This window comes from Eptatretus burgeri, chromosome 2 (assembly GCF_056783735.1).
Source record: "Eptatretus burgeri isolate ZD-2024b chromosome 2, Ebu_testis_v1, whole genome shotgun sequence".
NCBI lineage: Eukaryota > Metazoa > Chordata > Myxini > Myxiniformes > Myxinidae > Eptatretus > Eptatretus burgeri.
The window spans coordinates 128284848-128312539 of NC_140962.1; the positions used below are offsets into that span (position 1 = coordinate 128284848).

Genomic DNA, 27692 nt, shown 5'->3' on the forward strand with positions numbered 1-27692 from the left:
GAAAGACAGAAAGAGAAAGAAAGAAAGAAAGAAAGAAAGAAAGAAAGAGAAAGAAAGAAAGAAAGAAAGAAAGAAAGAGAGACAGAAAGAGAAAGAAAGAAAGAAAGACAGAAAGAGAAAGACAGACAGAAAGAGAAAGAAAGAAAGAAAAAGAGAGACAGAAAGAGAAAGAAAGAAAGAAAGAAAAAGAGAGACAGAAAGAGACAGAAAGAGAAAGAAAGAAAGAGAGACCGAAAGAGAAAGAAAGAAAGAAAGAAAGACAGACAGAAAGAGAAAGAAAGAAAGAAAGTGACAGAAAGAGAAAGGAAGAAAGAAAGAAAGAAAGAAAGTGACAGAAAGAGAAAGGAAGAAAGAAAGAAAGAAAGAAAGAAAGAAAGAAAGAAAGAAAGAGACAGAAAGAGAAAGGAAGAAAGAAAGAAAGAAAGAGAGACAGAAAGAGAAAGGAAGAAAGAAAGAAAGAAAGAAAGAGACAGAAAGAGAAAGGAAGAAAGAGAGACAGAAAGAGAAAGGAAGAAAGAAAGAGAGACAGAAAGAGAAAGGAAGAAAGAAAGAGAGACAGAAAGAGAAAGGAAGAAAGAAAGAGAGACAGAAAGAGAAAGAGAGACAGAAAGATAAAGAGAGAGACAGAGACAGAGACAGAGACAGAGACAGAGACAGAAAGAGGATAGCGAGGACACTAAAATGAAAAATTCTCATATCCAGATACGGATTCAAATCTTCAGGAACATTGAATCGATTCGTCCTAGTCACACTCCACACCTGTCCACAAACTTTCTGTGGAATCCATCCATAACCTTTTGAGATATTGTGCTATACATCATTTTTGGCCATATCTCTCAGTGGCAAAGAATGACTTGAAAAATTCTCAGATCCGGATTCGGATCTTCACAAAAATTGAATCAATTAGTCCTCATCACACACCCAACATGTCCACCAAGTTTAATCCGAATCCGTCCACTTTTCAATATATAATGCAATATCGTTTTCAGCCCCATCTCTCGATGGTAAAGAATCACTTAAAAAGTAAATAATTATCTGGATATGGATTCGGTTCTTCACCAAAATTGAATTGATCCGTCCTCGTCACACACCCAACCTGTGCACCAAGTTTTGTCCGAATCCATCCATAATCTTTTGATACATAATGCAATATCGTCTTTAGCTGCATCTCTCAATCGTGAAGAATCACTTAAAAATTAAATGATCCTCATATGCAGATTCGGACCTTCACCAAAATTATGTGTTGCTGTCCTTGGCCGGTCACCTACATACACGAAAAAAAAATTCAGAACAATTGCTTGAATACTGTGGCCAATAATCATATGACAAACAGACAGAAACAGACAAATGCAACAGACCAACAAACAAACAAGCAAACAGACAGGGGTGAAAACAACCTCCTTCCACCTTCGGTGGCAGAGGTAAAAATGTATCCGAGTCACCTTCATGATGTGAAAACATTTTGTATTATAATACCTTGGTTGTAGCAAAGCTGCCAAAACCCATCAATTTCATCATCTCAACTTCCTCTTCTGACTTTCCTTCCATGTCTGCTTCTAAAAGAGGGACATATGTAAAAAGACAGGAGAACACACATCGCACACAGTGTAACTATGGGATCAAATAATGATATTCCGTTAATATGGAAAGTCATGGCGAACCAAAAATAAAAAAAAGCAAACAAAAAAAAAAAACCCAAAGTAAAAACAAATAAAAGGGGTCAGGAATTTAATTTTAAAAGAACAAATGACAAAAAAAAATATTCAGTCTCAGGTATATAGTCCAACGTTAAACTACATAACACACACTGACAAATTTTACCAAATAAAGCAAATTCATTTGTTCACCACAAAACGTCAACTGGACGTTACATTCCATAGTAGTTAACTGTAATTGGCTTACTGTAATCCATTGCACAGATTGACACGAGGACAAACTGGCCTTTGTGTGAAACGAAAATCTACACTCACACAGAAGTGAGGTGAGGAGACTGAAAAAAAAACAAACAAACAAAAAAAACACACACGGTGAGCGTGTCAAAGTTTTTGTAGATGTGCCAGTGGATTACGTCATAAACTCTGTTGCGTGTCCAGTTGTTCTGATACGAGTTTGTTTTTCTGTATGTACGTTCGGTCATTAAGCACAACATATTCTCTGGACAAACCCTACCTCCACCCCTCACCTTTATTCATACATTATATATATATATAAAATATACATGTGTATATATATATATATATATATATATATATATATATATATATATATATATATATATATATATATATATATATATATATATATATATATATATATATATATATATATATATATATATATATATACACACACACACATACACTCTGACACAGTAAACCTCAAGCTATGTTGGTCCTGTGGGTCTGGAACTATTAATCAGCATTGCACGAAGTTCCTTGACTTTGCAAGAAGTCATTGACTTAGGACGGCTGGTTCCTGGTTTCAGCACACACAAGCTCATCACTGGACTTGGTATTCCAACGCTGGCGGTGTGGCAAAGGAGATTGACCATGTCCACATTGACGGTCGTTCGAGGATGATCCAGAACTGCAGGATCTACCGGAGTGCACAGTTCCTCGACAATCACCACTGGCTTGTTGTAGCAACTCTTAAGTTGCACCTTAAATCCAGGACAATGGTACCATCTCAGCCTAGGTTGGATGTTGGCAAGATCAAGGATGAGAGGGTAGCTGAGGAGTTTGCGAACAGGCTGAGTAGAGATTTGGGGGGTCTGGGTGCTTTGGGAGATCCTGAAGAGTTGTGGAGTGCCTTCAAGACCACAGTCCTTGATGTTGCCGGTGGATGTCTTGGAACTCACCGTCGGGCGAAGAAGAATTTTGCCTCTCAAGGGACACTGGATACCATTGAGCAGAGTCGCAGGGCCAGGCTGAATGGCAGAGCTGAGCTGTTCAGGCAGCTGAGGCGTAAAACTGAACGTGCGCTAAGGGTGGACAAGGAGGCCCATGTGCGAGGAATCTGTGAGGGGGTAGAGCATCACCTGTGCTCAAGTGATTCTCGTCCTGCTTAGAGGGGAATTCGTGCATTGAGTTGATGCAAACCCGACCCTCGGTGTACTGCAGTAACAGCGGAGGGTGGTGGGCTCTTGACAGAGGAGTCCGAAGTGAAGGCCCGCTGGGCCGGTTACTTTGAGCGGTTGTACCAGGCTGATTCACCAGCTGTCGAGTTGGACGTCAGGGGTGTTACAATTCCTGTTGCTGACCCTCCAATCAACTGTGGTCCACCTTCGTTTGTGGAAACACAAGCTGCGGTGAACTGGTTGAAATGGGAGTAAAGCTCCAGGGATCTGTGCCATCCATGCTGAACTTCTCAAGGCTGGTGGAAATGCTGCACTCATGTCGTTGCATGCAGTTCTGTGCTCTGCCTGGAACACAGGCATCATCACAACTCACTGGAAGAGGGGCCTTGTTGTCACTCTCTGGAAAGGGAAGGGTGATCGCCAAGACTGCAACAACGACCAAGGGGTTACGCTGCTCTGGGTGCTGGGCAAGGTCTTTGCTCGGATTCGCCACCATCTGCTTGAGCACCAGAGTCCAGAGCAGTCAAGATTTACACCAAAGACGTCAACGATTGACCGTATCCTTGCTCTTTGGGTCCTCATCGAACGCAGACGAGAGTTTTGGCAGGGGCTGCTTGCAGCCTATGTTGATCTCTGTAAAGCGTTTGATTCAGTGAATCGGGATGTCCTCTGGAGGATTCTTGTCTTCGTGGGGTGCCACCAAAACTGATCGATCTCATGTCTGAACTAAACTCTGGTACTGAGAGGGCTGCGAGACGTCGTGGTACCAACTCCAACTTATTTCCAGTTGTTACTGGAGTTTGGCAGGGGTGTGAGCTGGCCCCCACAGTTTTCAGCACTTGTATGGCCTGGATTCTGGGGAGTATATCGGAGAGATCAAGCTGTGGTGCATCATTTGGGAATGTCAAGATCTCTGACCTTTATTTCACAGATGATGCAGTCATCTTTGCGGAGACTCGGGATATTATTTTGGGGGCCCTTGAGGTGCTGAATAAAGAGTCGGAGCTGCTTGGATTATCGGTTTCCTGGGTCAAAACTAAGATCCAGGCTTTCAATGACATCTTGGATGCTGCTGTTTTGTCTGTGCCTGTTTGTGGTGAGAATGCTGAGGTTATGGAGAGATTCACTTGCCTTGGCAGTGATATTCATGTATCTGCTGGCTGTGAGTCAGAGGTCAATAGACATCTGGGTTGGGCCCGGGGAGTCATGGATTCACTGGATAATGGGGTGTGGCGCTGCCGGTATCTGTGCGGGAGGACGAAAGTCTGAGTCTTCAGGTCCTTGGTGCTTCCAGTCTTGCTCTATGGATGCGAGACTTGGACTCTGACCAAGGATCTGAGATGGAGACTTAACTCCTTTGGTACCAGGTCTCTTCGGAGAATCCTTGGCTCTCGCTGGTCGGACTTTGTGTCCAACGAGCGGTTGCTAAGAGAGACTCGAATGAGATTTGTTACCTGCATAGTCCGTGAGCGTCAGCTGCAGCTGTATGGACATGTGGCTTGTTTTCCTGATGCTGATCCTGCTCACCAGATTCTCTCAGCGAGGGAGTCTCGTGAGTAGAGGATGCCAATGGGCCGACCACATGCCTCGGAGTTGCAGCAGGTTGATCGGCATCTCAAGGAGATGGGGATGGGCCAGGCATCTGCCTGGGGGATGGCCAGACGGAGGCCCCTGGAAAGTGAACACAGCGACGCGCTGCTCAACATGCACCGGCAATTTACTAAACCTTTCACTCGCACACATGCATGGATTTCCCCACACCTGCACTGCACGGTGGCACGTCCTGCGTGGCTTCAAGGCTTTGGCACTGCAGAAGTATATGATTTGCGAGACGGTCACAACCTCAACAGCGCTACACACCATGGGCTCAAGTTCGAGTTCAGATCACGCACTCTCGAAACCCACAGATCAGGCATGCACACACCCCACGGAGAACAATTTGTTCCCATTTCTACCACGTCCATGTATAGTCTACATACCTCTTCACTTGCAGAAACTACCGACTATTAATATATTGCAGTAACTATTTGTATATTTATATTAATATTTTGTAATGAAAGCACACACAAAATGGTGGAAAGGGGGAAAAATATATATAATTTTAAAAAAAAGCCTTTTCACTTGCAGCAAGAACAACAAAAAAATTCTTTGCTTGCAGAAACTACAACCTATAAATATTGTTGTGGTTACCAAATTCGCAAACCACCATTCAGGTCCCTTAGGTGAGGTATCTCGGCAAGTATATGTGTAGTTAGGCCCAAACCCGTTGTCTAGTGGGAATACGTCATTTATGCGAGCTGCGACTCTTCAGGATAGCCGTTTTTCTTTTACTATCTTTATTTTGGACCAACCGCCATGATTACCACCACAACCACAACATCAACCACCAACCACAACGCCGCTTCACCACAACCGCCACGACCTTCCCGTCACACCTCGCAACCGTAGCATCGCCACTGTTCTTGCCCCGCTGTGGGTACCGGTGTTGGACTCGTGCAGAGCGCGCGTCGAACAGCGTGTACAAAATCACGGATTTTGTGCTTCAAAAACGGATCAAAAACGACACACGCCCACTTTATGCCGTCCAATCGGTGAGCGAGGGGCGATTTGGCCCCGCCTCCAGGACGATCGATATATGCAAATTTGTGGATCAAAAAGCCTTCACGCCCACTTTTTCTCGGGCCAATGGGGAGCGAGGTGAAAGGTCAAAGGGAGGGGGTCAAAGGCAAAGCTACGGGGGGATAAAAGGACCGTGTTCGTCAGTCAGAGCCGTGTGGAAGTCTGGAGCCCGAAGCCTGCAGTAGCTGGAGAAGCTGAAGAGAGTCGAACGAGGAGAGCCCAAAGAAGGGTCCAGGGTGGAGAGTCCAGAGGCGGAGAGGCGGCAGCGGCGAAGGCAGACGAGGGGGTGCTCACGACGGTGCCGGGAGCTGCACGCCCGAGGAAGGCCGGCAGCGCGACCTGGCCGAGGTGGAGACGCACACCAGGGATAATAAAGATCCTCTATACCCCGAGCATCAGCAACCCCCTCCTGTTCCCCCCCGCGCTGAGATAGTGCGACCAAGGGGGCCCCTTTCCCACCCCCTGCCAGACACTGTCCGCGAGGCCCGCGGAGTGAGGCGCCATCGCCGCTCCGCGCCTCATCACCAGACGGGTAGGCGCGACCCGGTCTCGGCCTCAGGCCCGCCTCATTCTTGGGGATATTTCTTTTCCTTGGTTTTGGGTATGTGTTGTCGGCGCCGTCTGTGAGGTAGAATTGTATAAGTGTTGCCGTGTGCTCGGTAGTCGGTATTAGCTCTGCATTGTCTTCGCTTTAATATTTGCTTTTTGTGTAAATGGAATTGTGTTTTTTCTGTGTGCTTTTGGTGGAATCGAATATGTGTGCTTCCCGTGTGCCGCGAATAAATGTGCTTTATTATTGAACTGTTTCCCGCTTCGCTTCGTCTTTTTCTCCCATTGAATCCTCATCTTGCTTCACGTAAAGGGTTGGTAGTGGGCTGAATACGCCCGATAATTAATCGAACCGTCGAGGTCGACGATAACACCGCTCGGTTATTCTGATAGTACGGAACGGGTCGCTTAAGTGGCCCGTGTCCGAAGTCGACCTGCGGCGAGGTGCGATCGCCCGGTCTACCCTCCGCGTGGGTACTTAGGTAGGTCGAATTTGGCGAGCAACCCTATCCCACGCGGGGGCTGATTGGCTCGATCGCGGTGAGACCGAAAGGTCCACCCGTGACTGGTTCCCGGCGTTAGTCCGAGAGGGTCACGACTGGATTGTCCGTCCGGTGGGTGACGTGCCGCGATTCGAGTTACGTGGCCGTCAGCACGCCGGCGGGCGCGAAAACCGCAACAATATATTGGCAGAACTATAATAGTATATTTCCATTAATATTTTGTAATGTTAGCAAATCACCCAAAATGGAAAGTACGTATGTAATTGCCAAAAAAATAAGGACCCCCTGTGGACTGTGCTGTCATGGATTGCAAAAGTAGGTTATGAATCATGGTATTTCACTCAATGAATTTACACTTTCTGTACACTCCAAGCACCTGTTCAATACAGGAGCCATCAAGGGGGTCATGTTATTATATACTGAAACTTACCACTTGTTTGAAATGTAATAAAACTGTAACAGTTCAAAATAAAACAAACCAACAATTGCTAATTGAAACATTGGCATTTTATTGATGACATGTCTAGTTTTTGACCAAGATACACCATCTCATAAGTTTGTTCTACAGTGCAGAACAGCACAGGGTGCAATGTCAGTCCCCTTTCAATAGAGTGCGTGGCCACCATTGTTTTGGATACAGGCAGTGCATCGTCGGCGCATACTGCCTACCAGCCTTTGGATGGATTGCTGCTGGATTCTGTCCCACTGAGTCCTCAATGTCTGAAGCCATCTGACTTAGGACCATCTGCCTGTCCTGCCTTGCAGTGGTGACTCTTGGCCTGCCTGATCGAGGTCTGTCATCTGCAGAGTTGTGGAGGATGTCTCTGTCCACCAGGGCCGATATCGTCTGGTGTGAACAGCCAAGGCGACGTGCCACCTAACGGTAGCTCAATCCGCCTTGCAGTATGCCCAAGGCACACTGTCGTTGATCCCTTGACAATCGTGGCATGTTGATTGAAATGCCCATTTTGCACTGGCCTTTTTAAAGCCAATATCAAGACATCACGTGCAGCTCATTAAAATCATCCCGTTCCCCTTGGCTAATAACTGACAGTCAAAACGGCTGTTCAACAGGTGTGCTATGAAGTGACCATTGAAAGGTTCAAGTGACCATCCGTGACCGTTTTGTCTGACAGCGAGGACACTATTGTCCACAAATAAGTTCACACATTTACTACACACAGTGTTATTGTTGATATTTGAAGGTTTAAAAGGTGGTAAGTTTCTTTTGCGTTTCAGTATATTTATGCCTATTTTACTCCAAGGGGTCCCAGGATAACACCCAAAAAATGGTTGCGATCGGTTCAGCCGTTTTTACGGTACCTGGGAACAGACAGACGGACAGACGGTGAATTAAAGTAATATTCCATAATTTTTTATTCACTCAATATAATCATCTGAAAAATATAAAAAAAGTGAAGTTTAATGCTTTGCTTAAATACACCAAGTTATTAAAAAAATAAAATAAAATAAAAAATAAAAAAAAAAACGCTGATTTGTTAGAATTTTCAGATTTCACTTATTTTGTTCACCAGATCTGATTCTCAAATCCAAGATAATATTTTGAATATATACTTTAATTAATCCGTGGGAGTTGATCGCGTTTCCAAATCGAGACATGTTTGAAAAGGCCGAACAAAATGGCAGCTGAAGACTCCAGCAACCAGAGGGCTGACCAAGTGGTGTGCCGCCATCTTGGTAAGGATTATTTTGTTGTTTTTTTGTGATGAGGACACCCTAAATTATCGTCAAAAAGGTTTTTTTTTTAACCCAATTCACCCAAACGCCCAATTTTCACTCTTGATCTTCCTTGGAGTTTTCTTGGTATGCATGCAAAGCAACCTGTAAAGTTTTGGAGTTAAGGAGGAGGCACACACACTGCCTTTTATTCATATCGAAGCTATAAATACATGTATACATACACACATACACACACACACACACACACACACACACACACACACACACACACACACACACACACACACACACACACACACACACACACACACACACACACACACACACACACACATACACACACACACACACCTCCTGACTGTTATGGTGAGCATCGCCATGGATTATGTCTCACATGGTAAAACTGCATAATCCGCAAAGAACAACCACCCGTCTGCCAACCAGGCGATTGTTCCCGCTAATGCAAACCATTCAATCATAAGGCATATGATGCAATCGGCAGGTAAATCGAAACATGTGGGGTGTGATGAGCACTCCCCTGATCTCCAATAGACATATATAGTTCTCCAGGCTTTGGTGAGAACATAATTTCCTTTTGTAAGAAAGATAATATAACATAGATGTGTAGTTATTGTAAAAGCAGTTAGTTACAAATGTTCTTTTCATGAAAGTAGAATATTTTCAGAAAATAATAAAATGTGTGTGAATGACCTTGAAGAGGGAGAAATTTGTAAATTTCATTTAAAAAAGAAAACAGGCGTAACATGCAATATTACATGCATTTGGAAATGATTTAACCATGCTTGAGCAGTTGGCCTACGTTTTCCATCGTCTATAATATTTAAGAGGCTGTCACACCTTCACGTTTTAGCCAGCGTATGGCAAGGTCTCAAAATGTATGTAAAACGCTGGCGTATGCTGAACTATTGATGTTTTTTTAAGTTTTGGGCGTATAATAACGTGTTGGATGTATGCATAACGTATTAGTAACGTACGCAGAACGTTTTAATCACATATAGATAACTTATACCAACGAATGATGAGCGTGCTGTCGGGGTTCACAACCTATGCCCAACAATAGTCTAACTTATGCATAGCGCGGCAGCGTATCGCCGACGATCACGTGGCGTAGGCTATTCATAGGCTGCGGCTCGATGATTCAAATCATAACCGCACTAGACATTGAAGTGTGAAGCCGCTGTCACACCTTGACATTTTAGCCAGCGTATGCCGACGTATGAAAAATTTGCCGAACAAAGCTTGAACACGTCGAATACGTTATGGGTAAGTTTTGTATACGTTAATAGCACGCTGGCATACGTCGTCATGCGCCGATTACGTCGATAAATTTTCAGCATGTTGAAAATTTCTCGACGTACAAGATTTATGACACACATTCCGCATACGCTGGCATAAGTTGTAGGCACGTTACGCGATCGTTGACACACGTTACTCATAAGTCGAAACATGTTAATGTAATGGTTAGCATCAGTGTTCCAGACTCCTTGTTTTTTTTTTTTTTTGTTTTTTTCTTCGGTATGACAGTGATGTTAACACTTCGATTTCTAGTGCGGTTATGAATTAAATCGTTTAGTGGCAGCCTATTAATTGTATTATAACTGTACTAGAACTCGAAGTGATAACATTACCGTCATACTGAAGAAAAGAAGAAAAAAAAAAATAAAAAAAAAACAGGGAGTCTGGAACACTGACGCTAACCATTACATTGACGTGTTTCGACTTATGAGTAACGTACAAGTAATGTGTGTCGACGATCGCGTAACGTGCCTACAACACATTACTCATAGGTTAAAAATAAGTTTCGGGTACGCTAAACATTACCTCGACGTGTTTCGACTTATGAATAACTTACCAGTAGCGCGTGTCGACGATCACGTAACGTGCCTACAACTTATGGCCAGCATTATGTGGAACGTGTGAGTCATACGCTGGCATACGTCGAAAAATTTCAAGCATGGAAAATGTCTAACACCTCGGCGTACTACGACGTATGCCAGCGTACAAAGACGTATGCCAGCGCACTACGACGTATGCCAGCATGCTCTTAACATATACAAACTTACCCATAACGTATTCGACGTGTGCCAGCGTTTTAGCCAAATTTTGCACACGTCAGGCATACGCTGGCTAAATCGTCAAGGTGTGACAGGGTCTTTAGAAGAAGAATACAAGTGATGTTTTGATTGCTCAGGAAAGGCATCACTTGAGAGCAAAAATATGGTGAGATTGATATTTTGTGGACATATTTGATTTATGCAAATGAGCTATTTACCCAATCAACTTTTAAAGTATTCCAAATGCATCCTTGTGTCCAAAAACCCCGTTCTAGAATTTTAGAATCACTTGAATATATCATCTGAGAGCAAATTTTATATCGTGAAATATCGATATTTGATGGCCATATGGGATTTATGCAAATTATTCATATTTCTGCAACAGAGATTTATTTGGACTTTTAATATGGTGTTCTGGGAACCCCACAGAAATGCATTGCGGTAAAAATAAATAAATAAACAAATGGTCTGTTACAATGTGTTTCAAGGCAAACCTTATTTTTCCAGGACTACGTGTGGAGTACCTGTAAGGTTTACATTTGTGGCCGACATTGATGCTACCATCTTCCTGTCATCATCCGAGCGGTGCAAATGCCGAGGAGGTGAGGCCGAAAGGGTGCGTTGCCTCTTGGGAGAGCTGGAAATTGAACGAGATGACAGCCAAATAAGCAGTCAGCAAACAAATATACGGGAAAAAAACAACAGTATCAGCAGATTTTCCAAAATACGTGAAAAATTAAACTCATCAAACACAGGTTTAGATTGTAAGGGACAGCCCAAGCAAAGGATAAAATGCATTCTGTTTTGTTGTGTCAACAACTAATTGGAGGAGCTTGCACTGACAAAATGTACAAACCGATTCCTTTGATTGTGCAAGAGTGTTTATTGGAAGAGAGATAGGCTAACAAAAAACAATGCATTGCTGTCATTGGTCTTTTGAAACAATTCAATGTTTATGGTTATGTAAAAAGTTTGTACAGGCAAAATAACTTCATAGCAATAAAACTTTCATGCAATTTGGAAAATTGCAGAAGCTTACCGAATCCTACTATATTAAATAAACAATCATCTGCATGTATGTATATATATATATACATATACATATATATACATATATATACATATATACATATATATATATATATATACCATGTATCCGAACATCATAGAAAAAAAAAAAACAAAGGCCAGCCCGATCTCCAAATTTTACATACGTGTTGGTCATACTTAGGGTCAAGCCATAGGCACAAGAAAAATAATCCCTACCCCTCTGAAGGGCAGGGCGTGGGAGATGGCTTGTAATTTTCCACCGATCTCCACAAAATTTTTCATATGTGTTGGTAGTTCTCAAAAAGAGGGGGAGGGAGGTGTTGAGACGACTTGCCAATGCTCCCGGAGGGAGCGGGTGTTTCTAGTGCATTTTTGACAATTCAAATTGACAATTCTAAAATAAAGACAATGACAACACTATTTACACTGCAATTTAATGGGAAAGCAGCATTTCCCACTGCCACCGCACAACTCCACCGACACTGCCTCACCACCCCCCAAAACAACAACAACAAAAAATAATGATACTAGTAAAATTTAAAAAAAGAAAAAGAAATAAATATATAAATTTCAAGTACATTGAAAAAAAATAAAAAAACACTGAGGATAGAGTACATTGGCATTATCTGAAAAATTTTTTTACCCACCGTAAAAATATACCGACCAATTCCTTGATGAAAATTAGCTCGCTTGTTACTTAATATTTTATCATACTGTTACTGACAAGTATTTTCATTTAATTGTGCTTTGGTGAAGGTTATATTGGCTGGCAAATTCCTTGTTGTCACAAGATGAATAACAACACAAGATATAACAACAATCACTGCACCGCCATCACAAATATATATGTATATATATATATGTATATATATATATATATATATATATATATATATATATATATATATATATATATATATATATATATATATATATATATATATATATATATTTTAGCCTGTGTCCACTCAACACACCCTCATCCTTGCTGTTGAACGGTTCAGTTTACATTCTGTAATCTCTCATGATCCTTGTGCCGTGTCTTTCCTGTATTCCCACATGAATGAATAAGTTTAAATAGAGGTGTGTGTGTGTGTGTGTGTGTTTTTTCTTCCACCCTTCCACTCTCCCTGTTGTAATAAACCTTTTGCTCATAAAAACCTGGACGTACGTGGTCATTCGAGGGACGGACTTCACCATTGAATTGGTTTTAAAAATCTACCGACTGGGAACTGCTTATTTAAAGTATTATTGAAAGATGAAAGCACGATTGGGAAATACACATTTAATGCACTATTAAAAGATTAACTCAATACCTCACATCCGTGTCAGCCTTTGCCATGGTAATATTACAAGGAGTCGATTCATCACACTGTCACGGATGTTTAACCCCAATATGGGGCTGTTCATAATTACACAACACTATTTCTTTCGGGAGGCGTGTATCCATCCATCCATCCATCCATAAGAATCATATAATACTCCGTACAGAGCGTTGGTGCTGCTGTAGCAGTCTCCTGGGCTATTGGGCACAATCCTGGATGGGTTGCCACTGACGCAGGATACTCAAATGGCTAAATAATCCCAGCAAGCTGGTACTCATTTTGCCGACCCCAGAAGGATGACACTGACAGGCTGAGTCAACCCCACCTGGTATTAATTCAACCTGGTATCAAGTCAACCACACCTGGTATTCGACCAATGTGGGTGTGGTCTGGCAGTTGTCCAACCACATGGGTGCACATTAATTAAAAAATAAAATAAAATAAATAGACCACCAAAAAGAACAGCAGCAACAACTACTGGGGATACCTCTTTGCGGTGGTTAAATCCCCCCCCCCCCAATGCAAGACGGGTGCCAAATCGTCCCCACTCCTCACTGCTGCACAGATTCATTGAAACAGTGCAGTCATGGTCATAATGCCGATCAGTCCCAATGGACCAGCCCACTACCTCTCCTCTTTCACACGAGCACCTCACACTAAAAATAATATAAAAAATACTACATCCACAACAAACGTTTTTCTTTTTTTCTTGCTTGGGGAGTATCCTCCTGCCGGCAGTCCTCCTCATTCTATCTGGAGACATAGAAACCAACTTGGGCCCCACCACCTCAACCACATAAACGCACACATAACTTTAATATCCTCAAATACAACACAGATTGCCTCGTCAGCAAGGCCATGCAACTTAAACACTTCATTCTCACAAACATTCATACAGCTATCATACAAGAAACCAAATTACTTGACAAAAACAAAACCCCGAACATCCCCACCAACTGTGCACCGACACACTCAGACAGACTGAACTCCAGATGTGAAGGCCTCATCACGTACATTCACAATTATATTTGATACTCAGATATCACACAAGACACAAAAGCACTTCCAGCACCAGACAATACACTCGAACTTAAAGCTCTCAAAATCAAAACTGGTAATAAGGCACACATGAACATTTACATACCACCATCCACATCCCCCACTGTACCAACCAAATACTCACCACAACAGAGCCTTTGCTCCCTCCCAAATCAAAAGGAAGACCAAGAAAGAACTCGAATAAGTAAAGAGGAAAGACTGAGTTATCAGGAGAAACCAGGATAGGATTCGGGTTTCAGCCACTACTCCACTACCCTCAAAAATCATCCAGCCAAGTGAGCCTTACAGAAAACTTTCTGCAAGAATTCGCAAAGAGAGGGAGAGGGAGAGAGAGAGGGAGAGGGAGAGGGAGAGGGAGAGGGAGAGGGAGAGGGAGAGGGAGAGGGAGAGGGAGAGGGAGAGGGAGAGGGAGAGGGAGAGGGAGAGGGAGAGGGAGAGGGAGAGGGAGAGGGAGAGGGAGAGGGAGAGGGAGAGGGAGAGGGAGAGGGAGAGGGAGAGGGAGAGGGAGAGGGAGAGGGAGAGGGAGAGGGAGAGGGAGAGGGAGACATGAACGAGAAGAAAAAAAAAACAAGAATTAGAATGAATAAAGAGGATTGTGAAAAAAATTAGAAAGTGTGAAAGGAACAAAGAACAACGATGCCAGGAAGAACCCGAGTAGATAGATTTCAGCAGTTACTTCCCAGGCTCAAACGCAGCAAAATGTAGAAGTGACCAGAGGTTCATCAGCGGGGAAGCACAGTCCACACAGCATCAGGATATGGAACATACATAATGAAACGGAAGACCAAGAAAGAAAAAAATAAAAAATAAAAACACGATAATTGGAGAGGACTTCAATGCCAAACACCCATCACCAACCAAACACCAGAAGCCAAACTATTGCCACACAACTAAATTCGTTATTTATATCGAATGATGCAGACCAACACACACACTCACCACATCAAGCTGGTTACAATAACTCATCACCAAAAATAACATTCTGTTCTCCAACACTTCGCACCAAAACCACTACCTTCAGATCCCCCACCTGTCATCATTTATTTACCGTAAACACAGCTATAAACCTCAACGCAAACAAAAACAAAATATTCACCAATTACAAGAAAGCGATGTGGGATAACTTTGTGTAAGACCCTGAACAACAATTCCAACAACTCAACAATAACATCACCACCAGCATTGACATCCACTCCAAACAGTTAAATATGACTATCTCAACTGCATCTACTAAATACATTCTTAAAAGCAATATCAAAAAAAAAAATGCAATCCCAACTCCACGCCAGAAATCGCACCCATCAAACAACGAGACAACTTAAGACACAACACACCAACACCCAAAGCACGGGACATAGTAGAAAGGATTCAAACACTAAATACAGAAATCAACAACAACATAAGTGACAAAAAAACCCCAAAACTGGCACTCCTTTATATGCACACGAGACCACCCAAGCAATACCAAACACTTGTACAAAACCATAAAAACAGAATCACGAACTCCAGCAGTGGCACAACACCCTCACATGCAGCAATAACTACCACAGACAACATCCCATCAGAGAAACAATCGAACATCATTGAGCACTACGCAAACACGTCATACAGGACCCAAGAAAGGAGTATTACAAAATGCAAACTACGCTGCCAACTCAACACCACAATCACTCCATTCACTCCCACAAAAAAAATAAATCAATCATTAAAAACTCGCAGGCTCATCATGGCCTTGACAGCATCTCCAATTTACATTTAAAACACCTTGGACCACACGGCATATCAGCCCTTACATAAGCAACTTATCGGACCAATACTCAAGAATTCCCCAAATTTGGAAACCAAGCAAAATCATTACCATCCTCAAACCAAACAAAGATCCCACCAAAGCAGCCTCCGACAGACTTGTCAGATTACTGTGCACATCCTCCAAAGTTACAGAACGCCTAAAACTCACACTCACAAACCATATCACTACACCACCACTCTCCTCACAAACCTCATACAAAACACTTTTGAAGGCTTCAACAACAGAAAACCACCAAAACACACTATTCTCCCCACAGTAGAGATCAGCAAAGCATTTGACACACTCCGAAAACTCGAACTCACAAACAAAATACTGTACTCAACACAAACATGCACAATAACACCAAATGCTGGCTGGCCAACTACCTATCATGCAGAGTCATTCGTAATTTTTAATGGCAAGTCATCATGCACACGATACTTTCCTCAAGGCTCAGTCCCTCTCCCACTCACTCATTAATGTGTTCATGCACAACATTCCACAACCACCCGAGAACACACAAATAGCCACATATGCGGACGATAGAACCATTAACTCTACTCATAGCAACATCAACTTAAACACTGCCACAGCACAACTTCAACCCTTTGTAGATACATTTTTATCATAATAGATTTGAAGGTGATGAAATAAATAAATTGATGATCATTAAAACTTGATATTAAAATAAAATATTGTTGCAGGCCGGGGGTCGGGTGAGAAGACCGGGGGGGGGCATCTCGGCTCCCACCAGACTCCCCAGAATTGTAGGACACGGATAATTGTGACGCAGAGGGTCGCTTAACCGACCGTGGACGCCAATAACTCAACCACGTGATTTTGCGTCCTCTGTCAAGTTAATCCGGTTACCTAAAAATAACCACGTGGTTTAATTACCGGGGAACACGCCCCCGGTACGCCTTATCCAAACCGGATCACTTTACCGGATCGGATGCAGCCGAGCGACACTGCCAAGGATGTACCGGCTAAAAGGAACTGATTGTTGGGAATAAAGTCCCGGCTAAGCTAGGATACGGACCATGCTGGACCAACGGAGGAAAAGACAAAAACGAGCAGGGAACATTCCTAATAATAATTTATTTACAATGGGGCGAGGAAAATTGTGTGGTACAATCAATAGATTTATTGGGGTGTGTTGTGCAGAGACAGGGAAGAAAGGTGTGGTGCGGCATTAAACAAGAAACTTATGAAAGTGGACGCAGAGCAGACCTAACCCAAAAATAATAATAACAATCTTCTGCAGGCTTACTTATATGGACAGGCGCCAGGACACACACACACACACACACACACACACACACACACACACACACACACACACACACACACACACACACACACACACACACACACACACACACACACACACACACACACACACACACACACACACACACACACACACACACACACACACACACACACACACCGATGAAGAGGAATTGAAGCAAGACAGGAGAGGAGTTGAGGCTATGGTTTCTCGGTACCATGTATAATTGATTGCCCGAACGAGCCACTAATACGTTTGGGGGGAATGCTCCGTGGTGTGGTACCACCCTGACAGCTGGCGCGTCATCTCTTGCTTCGGGCAGTACGTGGGCATGAAGGAGGGGCTCGAGTTGGGAGTGTGGAGTCCAGAGCGAGTGTACAGAGTGGTAGGCAGGACCAGGTTGGTGGGTGGACTCAGCGACATGTGGGCGGAGGAGGAGGAGGAGGAGTCCAAGTGATGACGACAGAAGGCGGAGTCGAGGTGATGACGATAGAAGGCGGAGTCGAAGTCCAGCTTGAGCAGGAGGATCTGCTCGGACCTTTATAGGCCCCAAGGCGTGGGGCCACCCAAAACTCGGTGTCGTCACCCGAATTGGGCGCTCTGATTGGCCCCGACCCCCTGCGCGGCCCAGCCACGATGGCCGGAAAACGCCACATTCCATTTCTGGCAAGATGACCCCACGCCGCAAAAATATCCCGCTCCGTGTGAAATTCCCACATGAATAACACCTCATAACATTACACGAATCGCCCACACCGAACTCCGCACCATGAATTGCCTTGCAAGAACCCCCGGGCCATGCCCTGATGACCGACCGAGGGCAGCGTCGGTCCTGCACGCCCGCTCGGGCGCCCCCGACCAGCGCTGGACAACGCGCCTGCTCCGTGTGCGCCACGTGCCCGAGCTGCACAATATGCCTCTGCCCGGTCGCAGCTTCGCTGGCCGTAGAGGCGAGCAATTGTTCGCCGTCCGTGGGGAACATCCGTGGCCGCCAGCGAGGACCGGAGGTACGATGTTATGGCGAACCCATGCACAGACAGTAAGATGTGTCCATTTGTGCCCCGCTCTGTACGATAAGAAAGTCGCGAGTGGCGCACAAGTCTGCCTTCGAGCACATTCCGTACAGTGTGCGAACATCCACCATTACGCACGTGGCCAGCGCACGTTTTCGCCCGATTCTGCTATCGTGTGCGTGGGGCGAAACCCGAGCGATATAATTAGTCCAGAAATGGGTTGAAAGGAACGCGCCGCTTGTGCCTTGCACACTCGCATCCCGCTCAATGTGGTGTGGAGTTGCCGTTTTACAATTCATTATCGACCTCGATTGAGGGATCGCTAGAGGATGGGAGCTCTGTGCTGTCGATGCTCATGTGGTGTTTGAGCGCCCTTTCTAAGGTGCTGCTTCTTCCGTCTCCTCGGTACGTGTTCCGTGTAGCGTGGGCATCGTGCTGGGTGCGTTTCCTGTCCATTGGGTGGAAATTACGGCTGCGTGTGCGTTTGGCAGGCTGGGTTTGCTACGGAGGGTTGGAGGTGTAATGCCTGCTTGGCCTTTGCTGAGGACCTATCTCACAGCGAAGGGCACACGTGGCTCAGATTTAACTCAGGAGTAATCAGTAAAGAAGAGTAGGAATGACGTGAGAAATGAAAGGAGGAAGGAATTATGTAAGCAAACCTAGCGATGAGATCCTCGCAACGCACGCCCGTTGTCCCGCGAGACAAAAGAGAAGGGACTATCTACAGAGTCTACACATATATTAATGGAATAACTGTCTTGGGACCACTTTCTATTGGATGCATGTGGGTCCGGGAACCACAACAATATATTAAACCTGAAATTAAATGCACTCAAATATGATATGATGTTTTTAAGTATGTATCCATCTTGAATTAACATAATTATATTTATCCTCTGCATGGAAAGATCACCTGTATATTAAAAGTGTAAACAGGTTGAACTTTGCCAGTATAGTAAGTTGAATATAAGAAGAATTGCCTATCACTTTAAAGATATCTTAAAGAATTTTTTTTATAAAAGACACGTAAACAAGTTGGAATGCGGATTCAAGAAAATGTCCAGATGTATCCACTAAGCTCGAGTCGCTTCAAGATCATATATCTTCCCAGTTTTTGGAGAAGCAGACCGAGTTTTTAACCTACATATGATGGAAACTTGTTTTGATGACCATTAGAGTTGGCGTTTGACATCATTCTAGCATTCTGTGTGTGTTTTTTTTTGTATCAAGAAAGGATTAACATGTCTGGAGTTGAAATATATGATGCAACCATTCAACCAGGTAAAGCTGGGGCTGTATGGAGACCCGAAGCAAAGCTTTGCCTGGAAGATGTCAAAACCAGACAAGTTGGTGCCAGTGCCAGAGATGATAAAAAAACTGTCTTACTGAAAACTATATAAGGACTAAGATTCTCCATTTGTATTTGAGATTTTTGGAAAGCGTTTGTCTGTTCAGAACCTCCTATGCATGCATGTTAAATGTGTCTGTTTAATAAATAAATGTTCTAAATTGAACTGAAGTTGTGTAACTGTATCTACACCTTCCTCAGCACACTACAAACCTGGCTCACCATCAACAGACTGAAAGTAGCCCCCTCCAAAGCAACAGTCACTCTTTCAACAAATTACACCAAAGAACATAGCGCTGCACCACACAACAGCCCGACCACACAAAACAAAAATACTCGGCGTCACTTTTAACACATCCATGTCATTCTCAGATCACATCACATCACAACCCTCAATAAAACATGCACACCTGGGCTGAACACACTTCGGGCACTCACAGGCACCGACTTTGGACACCACAAAGAAAAATCACTAACATACAAACAGTACAATAGATCAGTCGCTAACTACACCAGCTCATCTTGGGTCTCCAGCCTATCAAACACACAACATCTATAAATCTTGTGTCCGAAACCCATCGCTTTCTGCACCCACCATACCCAGTCGCACCCAGCTGTCCCTGGACTCTGCGTCCTTTTCTCATGACAAGGTGGAGAGCTTGCTGTCAAACCTTGACTCAGATTCTGCAACCGGTTCAGACAGCATGAGCTCACGTGCCCTAAAAACCTGCTATTCTGCTCTTCTTCACACCCTCTGTTCTATTCACCCTCTCATTTGCTCAAGGTCATCTGCCATCTGCTTGGAAATCAGCAAAAAAAATAAGAGTGTACAAAAAAAAAAAAAAAGATCCCTGCAACTACAGAACAATCAGCCTTCTCCTAATCATCAGCAAGGTTACGGAATCAATCATCGCTTCAGACATTAAATCCTTCCTCTTCTCCAATGACTTGATTTCCGATCATCAATTTGGATTCAAACCAGGTCACTCTACCCTGGATATGCTGCTTCTGCTCTCCCAACAATGTATGGAGGTCCTCAATGCCAGACATGAAATCAGAGCCATATCCATAAATGTATCGCATGCTTTTGATACAGTCTGGCACCCTGTTCTGCTCACCAAACTCTCTTCCTATGGTAGCCACAATCTTTTCTACCCCTATTAATACACCCCAAAACCCACCTCCTTCAAATTCCCTACTTTCCTTCCTAAGAGTTCCCTGTCATGTTCGGTCCTGAAAGTCCCTGTGGTATCCATCTTGTTTCCAACCGTGTACTCCGCCCCATCCCTCTCCCTTCCATAGATCTCCTAATGTCTCTGTTACCCACTGTTTTGCCCTTCCCTCTCCCACCCCTCTTGTTGTGTGTTCCCTCTCATACGAGCCTCAACAATGCATACAAAAAAATAAAATAATAATAATAATTAAAAAAAAAAAAAACATACAAAGCAAAGCCCTTCACATCATCACAGGTTGCACATCAACAACACCCATGAATACCTACACACAGAGGTAAAAATGCTAAATATCAAAGACCACTTGGACATGAGATGTGCACAGTTCCTTGCAATGGCAATCGCCAACCCTAATCATCCTTGCCACTACATGTACAACCACCCACAGCCCCCTAAACACACTCCTCCTCTCCACCCCTAGACACACACTAAAGCGACGCCACAAAGACACTCCAGTGAGATCCCACAAATGAACAAAGGAAACAACAAAAAACACATCCACACCACCATAAACGCAATCAACAAGCTAGAATAGCACTCGGTAGACTGCATACCTCAGCCACGTAATGCCTGATCCACGAGAACAGTATGATATCGTTTTTGGCCCTATCTCTCAATGGTAAAAAAATCACATTAAAGATTAAATAATTCTCGTATCCAGATCCGCATTCGGATCTTCACCAAAATCGAATCAATTCGGCCTTGCCACACACCAAACCTTTCCACCAAGATTCATCCAAATCAGTCTACAACTTTTTGAGATATTGTAAATATTGGATAAGCCACTATCTCTCAACGGTGAAGAAACACTAAAAAATTATCGGATCCGGATCTTCACCAAGATTGAATCAATTCTTCCTATTCACACACCCAACATGTCCACCAAGTTTCAACCAAATCCATCCACAACGTTTTGAGATATCGTGCTATATATCGTTTTTGGCCCTATCTCTCAAAGGTGAAGAATCACTTTAAAAATTCCAGTAGCCGGATCCGGATCTGGATCTGGATAATCACCAAAATGTAATCAATTCGTCCTCATCACACACCCAACCTGTCCACAAAATTTCAGCCAGATCCGTCCACAACTTTTTGAGATATCCTGCACACAAACAAAGAAGACGACGGTGTCATGTAGAGCACGATACTTGCAAAATCCATAAAACAAATTTAACCTCAAAAATAATTGGAGGTTGAATTTAATGACCAAATATGTAACTCCTCTTCAACTTTTAAGTGAATCTGATGAAAACTGACAATTTTAGAAATTGGGTCGATGTTGACTTTTTGCCCGATGTGGACCTCCAAAATAATTGGTGGTTGAATTCAGGGACCTGAAAATATATATACACACACACACACACACACACACACACACACACACACACACACACACACACACACACACACACACACACACACACACACACACACACACACACACACACACACTCTTCAAATTTCAAGACAATCAGATGAAAATTGGGGATTTTAGAAACCTCACTTAAGTTGACTTTTTGGTCAATGTTGACCTCAAAAATAATTGGCTAGTCAAATTTAGTGACCTGAAATATATATCCTCTTCAAATTTCAAGTCAATCGGATGAAAATTGACAAATTTAGAAATTTGGCCTATGTTGACCTTTTAGCCGATGTGGACCTCAAAAATAATTGGCCGGTTGAATTCCGTGCACTAAAATATAAATCCTCTTCAAATTTCAAGCCAATCGAATGAAAATTGAGGATTTTAGAAATCTCACCTTAGTTGTTGACCCATTGGCCTATGTTGACCTTTTGGTCCAAGTTGACCTAAAAAAAAATACTTGGCTAGTTGAATTCAGTGACCTGAAATATAAAACCTCTTCAAATTTTAAGTCAATCGGATGAAAATTGAGGATTTTAGAAATACCACCTTAGTTGTTCACCTTGGGCCTATGTTGACCTTTTGTGCTTTTGACCTCAAAAACAAAAGGCTTCTTCCTTATGACAAACTCGACCATGTGGTGAAGTTTCATGAAGATCGGTTTAAAATTGTGACCTGTAGGCGAGAGACAGACAAACACAGAATAACAAAATCGACTGACCAATATACTTGAAAAATATTCGATTTTGCAATGAACAAACAGACAGAAAGCGGTGAAAGCATAACCTCCTTCACCTTCGGTGGCAAAGGTATCAAGACCCAAACAGTATCTAGTAAACCCCCACTACTCTCCAGGTCCGATTGTGTTCGCCTTGCACGCCTCCACTGGCAACAACACCCACAGCTCTTACACGACAAACACAGATTCGACGACAGCACCGATGATACTTGCAACCTCAACCAGGACACCCCCCACACACCACAAAACAAATTATGGACGACTGCGCAGTCCTGGCCACACTGAGACAAGAGCACATCATCATAGACGTGAGGGATCTCTTGGTAGATTGATCAGCTATCTCCATGCCATGGGTCTGTTTGAGCAGAACTGACCGAGGCAAAAACAACAACAACACGCAGTTATCGTAGACCTGTGACATGTCGCAGGTAAAAACGCACCTGTACTGTGGGTTTGCGACTGGAGAGAGAAGGAACGGAGTAGATGAGGAGGAGAAGGCAACGACACTTCTCCTGAGCTGTCACGCTAGTTTTTTTTTTTAATAACATGGTACAAAAACAGATCCACTTTACTACAGATTTAACAGCTTGCTTCCAATAATCAGCAAGGTCATGGCATCCATCATCGCAGTTGATATCAAATCCTTCCTTTTCTCAAACGGCCTGGTCCCAGAGCGTCAGTTCGGATTCAGATCCGTTCACTCGACCCTGGATATGCTGCTTATGCTCTCCCAACAATGGATGGAGGCCCTCAATCTCAGACGTGACATCAGGGCCATCTCTCTAGATATATATATATATATATATATATATATATATATATATATATATATATATATATATATATATATATATATATATATATATATATATATATATATATATATATATAAAATCAAGAATTCCGATACTGCCTGGCACTGAGAGCCAATGCATGGCTCTCAACGGGATCCTCTCAGCTCCCTCCCTCGTCAGGGCTGTGTTTTGGGTTTAATCGTACTCCTAATCTTCATCAATGATGTGATTTTGGAAATCCTCTTTATCTCTTTGTTGACTCCACTAGGGTCCGGTCATAAACTGATATACCAATTATAATCGGTATAATTTTTCATATTGACATACCGATACACTGAAAACTTCCCGGATTACAAAGGGATTCCGTTTCGAAAAGTCGTTCATACAGTATCTTTTGTTCAGGGGCCTAAAATTGTGTCAGCCTGCCTTTGAAATTTGAAAAAAACAAATTTGACTGACGCTTTGATGCACTCCGGTACACCTGGAACGTACGGCATCAAGAAGTACTGGGCCACGAAGGAGGTGCAGTAGGTTTTAACTTTTAACCCCAGCAGTGCACAAGCGATCAAGTTCTCCTTTGTTCTCGCAGCTTTCGTTATTTTATATGAATTGGGTGCTTTTTAGAAAGCCTGTGCCGATTACTGATAATGTACACGTCATCTTACAGTGTGCTGCTCAGCTGTAATTGGCACACACGATGACCGTACTTTTTTTTTTAGTGAGAAGCATGCGCATGCTCGTGTGTGGATTTTACACACGCACACGCACACGCACGGCAGCCTTACCAGCTGTCTCTGTGGTCTCACCCATATAAAATAATAATAATAATAATAAATAAATAACTGTTGTCGATATACCAGTACGAGCTCACCGATATATTGATATCGAAAAAGAATCGATACCGACGGAGCTTAGACTCCACCCTCTGCCGTTGCATCCCTCATCCTTCAAGAAAGCAGGCAGCAGCCTCTTCCCTCTCTGCAGATCTTGATAGAATCACGAGCTGGCCAAAGGTGGAATGTGTATTTAACATTGTCACATCTCACACTCGCCGTCTCTTCGAAAAAGACCATCTAGCAAACCCTCCCATCTACTTCCTAAACAAACCATTTGGAAGTTAAGTTGTTCAAACTTTTGAGCTTCACCATCAGCCAAGATTTTTCTTGAGCAGACCATATTTCCATGATGGCCTCAAAAGCCAGCAGCCGGCTGGGCACCCTTTGTCGTGCAAGCTCTTTCCCTGGCCAATCAACATTTGACAACCTAAAAAAGGCCTTCATTCAAAGCTTGGAGTGCTGCTCTCCCCTTTGGGCTTGAACGCCTGCCTCGCACATCTTCTTGATGCTGTGGAAAGCACGGCCATTAAAATCATTGGGATCTCCCATGACGAAGTCGAGTGTCTCGGTCTGTTATGCTAACATTGCAGACAGGTTGGTGGGCTCTGTATTCTGCCAGGTCGTTTTTGGTTTTGCATCCTTTGCCCTCGCTCGTCTCTGTCCCTCCTCGGTTTCTGCAGGGCACACACGGTCTGCCAGTAACCCTCTTCTTGTTAAACTTCCAAAATCCAGACACACTGCTCACCTTCACTCATTTCTTCCTCTTCTCTCACCTGTGGAACCAACAAACCCAGTTCAGTCTCATTCTTCCCTCCAGGGTTTGCACACAGCTGTTCATCATCACCTCAGGTCACCCCCATCCATACTCATGATCTCCTACACTCAAAAATAACCCAATCTCAAGCACTCCCTTTTCCAGGTTATTTTGACATATTTTTTTTTCTCCCTCTCCCTAACCTCTTTTAGTTTGTTAGTTGTCATTTGCCTTGTTCCTTTTCTGTTTCATACCCACTTTATCCTTCCTCTTCTTTCCGTGTTTGAGCTTGTGTGCAGCTTGTTGATCTTTCACCCCTCCCCTTGATCCCACTCCCACTCGACTGGTGGAGTTTACCCCCTTTCCATTCCACTCCAGCTCTTCCACAAGCCTCAATTCGGCTTACAAAATTGGACCCGCTCACTTAGCCAAGCCTTGTTTGGGTGGAAAGGAGGCCCCGCCTTGGGCATTCAAATATGGCTAATCGGACCACTCGCTTCATCTTAAGGACATAAACGCAAGATGGTATTTGACCTCAGGACAGGCCATGCTACAATATTTACCGAGAGCGTCGGTGAAAAGGTGATCTCGACCGGCTGCGCCTCCTTTCCTTCTCCCTTTCTCGTCGTCGCCGTTCTCGGTCCCTGGATGTCGATCTCCGTCGCTCTGCTATGGGGAGAAAGTCGGGGAAACCTTCAATTGCTGATAAAGAGGGAAGTTAAAGATTAGTATCAAAATTTCAAGACTGTTAACATTTCCCCCCCCCCCCCCCAACATCTGCACAATGCACAGCATCCTGCTATTAATTTGCAATTGGTCACTGGCCTCGACACCAATACAATGTTTTATGACCGACCCAAAGCATCGAAAAGCTACATATAATCGAACAAGCAGTTTCAAATGTATTTTTCACCGCCATTTAAATAATAATAACAATAATAATAATAATAAAAAATAAATAAATTAATAAATAAATAGAGAGAGGAATGCATCAGATGTGGCAATAAATATGAATTGCCAGTTCAATGACAGAAGACACAATTTAAATTTTTTGCCTCCTCCATCCCTACCCCGTTTAGAATCCTGTGCTGTCACGGGCAACTTGCTAGTCCACATAAAAAAAGAAAAACATTTTTGTTGAAACTCCCAGAGCTCACACAGAAGGAGCAGCAAGGATGATTTGGGACACGGGTGGTTAAATGATCACATCCTTGAAGGTTTTGGTAACAAAAAATAATAATAATAATAATAATGGATGGAAAGCTTGACTTGGGGGAGGGGCTCAAACTCAAGACTCTTAGGTCCCAAGCCAGCCACCATAACCGCAAAGCCAACACCAAGCTGGAGTAAACTATAATACAACAAATTATTAAACTAGAACAAAGAAAGAAATGTTACAGACAGTGAAGTGGAAGGAGAGGGGGGGGGTAGAGAAGAAAAAGGAAGACAGACAAGATGAAATGAAATATAGGGGATAAACAGAGGTGGGAAAAAAATAGATACAGTACAGTATTGCAAAGTTGTAAAAGATGGAAGATCTAAGTGAATGAAAAGCACCCTTAACCAGGTGAGGAAGCCAACATGCCGACCCTGAAGATTAAACTTTGTTCTTTATGCTTTCAGCTGTCCCTGATGACGAAATGAAAAATTGGTATGCAAAGTCCAGACCCAAGGAAGATCAAGCAAGAAAAAAAAAATAAAAAAGAAGTCACTTCGAAGGATTGATTTTTATTTATTTATATATAGAGAGTCGAGGCTCGTGGAAGAGTGAGCACACTGAACAGATCAGGACACAGCAGGCCAAAAAAGAGCAGCAGAGATGGGGGTGGGGAATACCAACAGTGGAGTTGAAGGACAAGATAGAGATAGATTTGGACAAATAATGGGTGCGGTGAGGAATGGGGTGCAGGAAAGGATGCATGGTGTGGACAAGATGGATACAGAACGAAAGTCTCAGGACGGAAAGAGGGGAAATTTGGAAGGAGGGCTTGCAGTGGAGTTAACGAGGGTAGAAAAGATCATGGTTTTGGATGGGGGACGATGTGAGATGGTGGTGAACAGCTATCGAGAAGACTTGGAGGGAAGAATGAGGTTGAAGAGAATGTGGAAGTTGGTTCCCCAGGCAGGGGGGGGGGGGAAAGAAAGGAAAGATGAGTTGAGTGGAGGTGAGTAATGATCCTGGATTTGGGAATTTCACCAGAAGGGGGTTGATGGTGGAAAATGTACACCCTGCAGAAACCTGGAAGGGGGAGGAGGGACAAACCACAGAAAGAGCAGAGGGTACAAGACCAGAAAGGAGGTGGTGGTAGAGGACAGAGAGAACACCGACCTGTCCGTGATGGGAAAGTGATAGGCCCATAGACTCAGCTTCATTGTGGAAGATTCCAATAATCTTGAAGGCTTTGGTTTCCATGGTATCAAGCTGAGAAAGTTGTGAGGCAGGAGAGCCAGTACTCCATGAAGCTGAAGATTAAGGTATTGCAGTTTGATAGCAGTTCAGGTTTGCCAAATAAGAACGTTGTACAACGGAGGATACCCAGTTGGCAGCTGGCTTTGGAGGCCAACTATTTAAAAGT

At 43.5% G+C, this 27692-nt stretch overlaps 1 protein-coding gene across 1 annotated transcript in view; it reads right to left on the reverse strand.

Annotated features, from left to right (window-relative positions):
* The window catches only part of SNRNP27 (small nuclear ribonucleoprotein U4/U6.U5 subunit 27), a 47670-nt gene that overhangs the window by 14962 nt on the left and 5016 nt on the right, over nucleotides 1-27692 (reverse strand). The window contains exons 2-4 of the mRNA XM_085871180.1: nucleotides 25680-25785; nucleotides 11048-11160; nucleotides 1477-1556 (exon numbers count right to left, since the gene is read on the reverse strand). Coding sequence (XP_085727306.1) covers nucleotides 1477-1556; nucleotides 11048-11160; nucleotides 25680-25785 — 299 coding nt within the window. The remainder of the gene's footprint in view (nucleotides 1-1476; nucleotides 1557-11047; nucleotides 11161-25679; nucleotides 25786-27692) is intronic.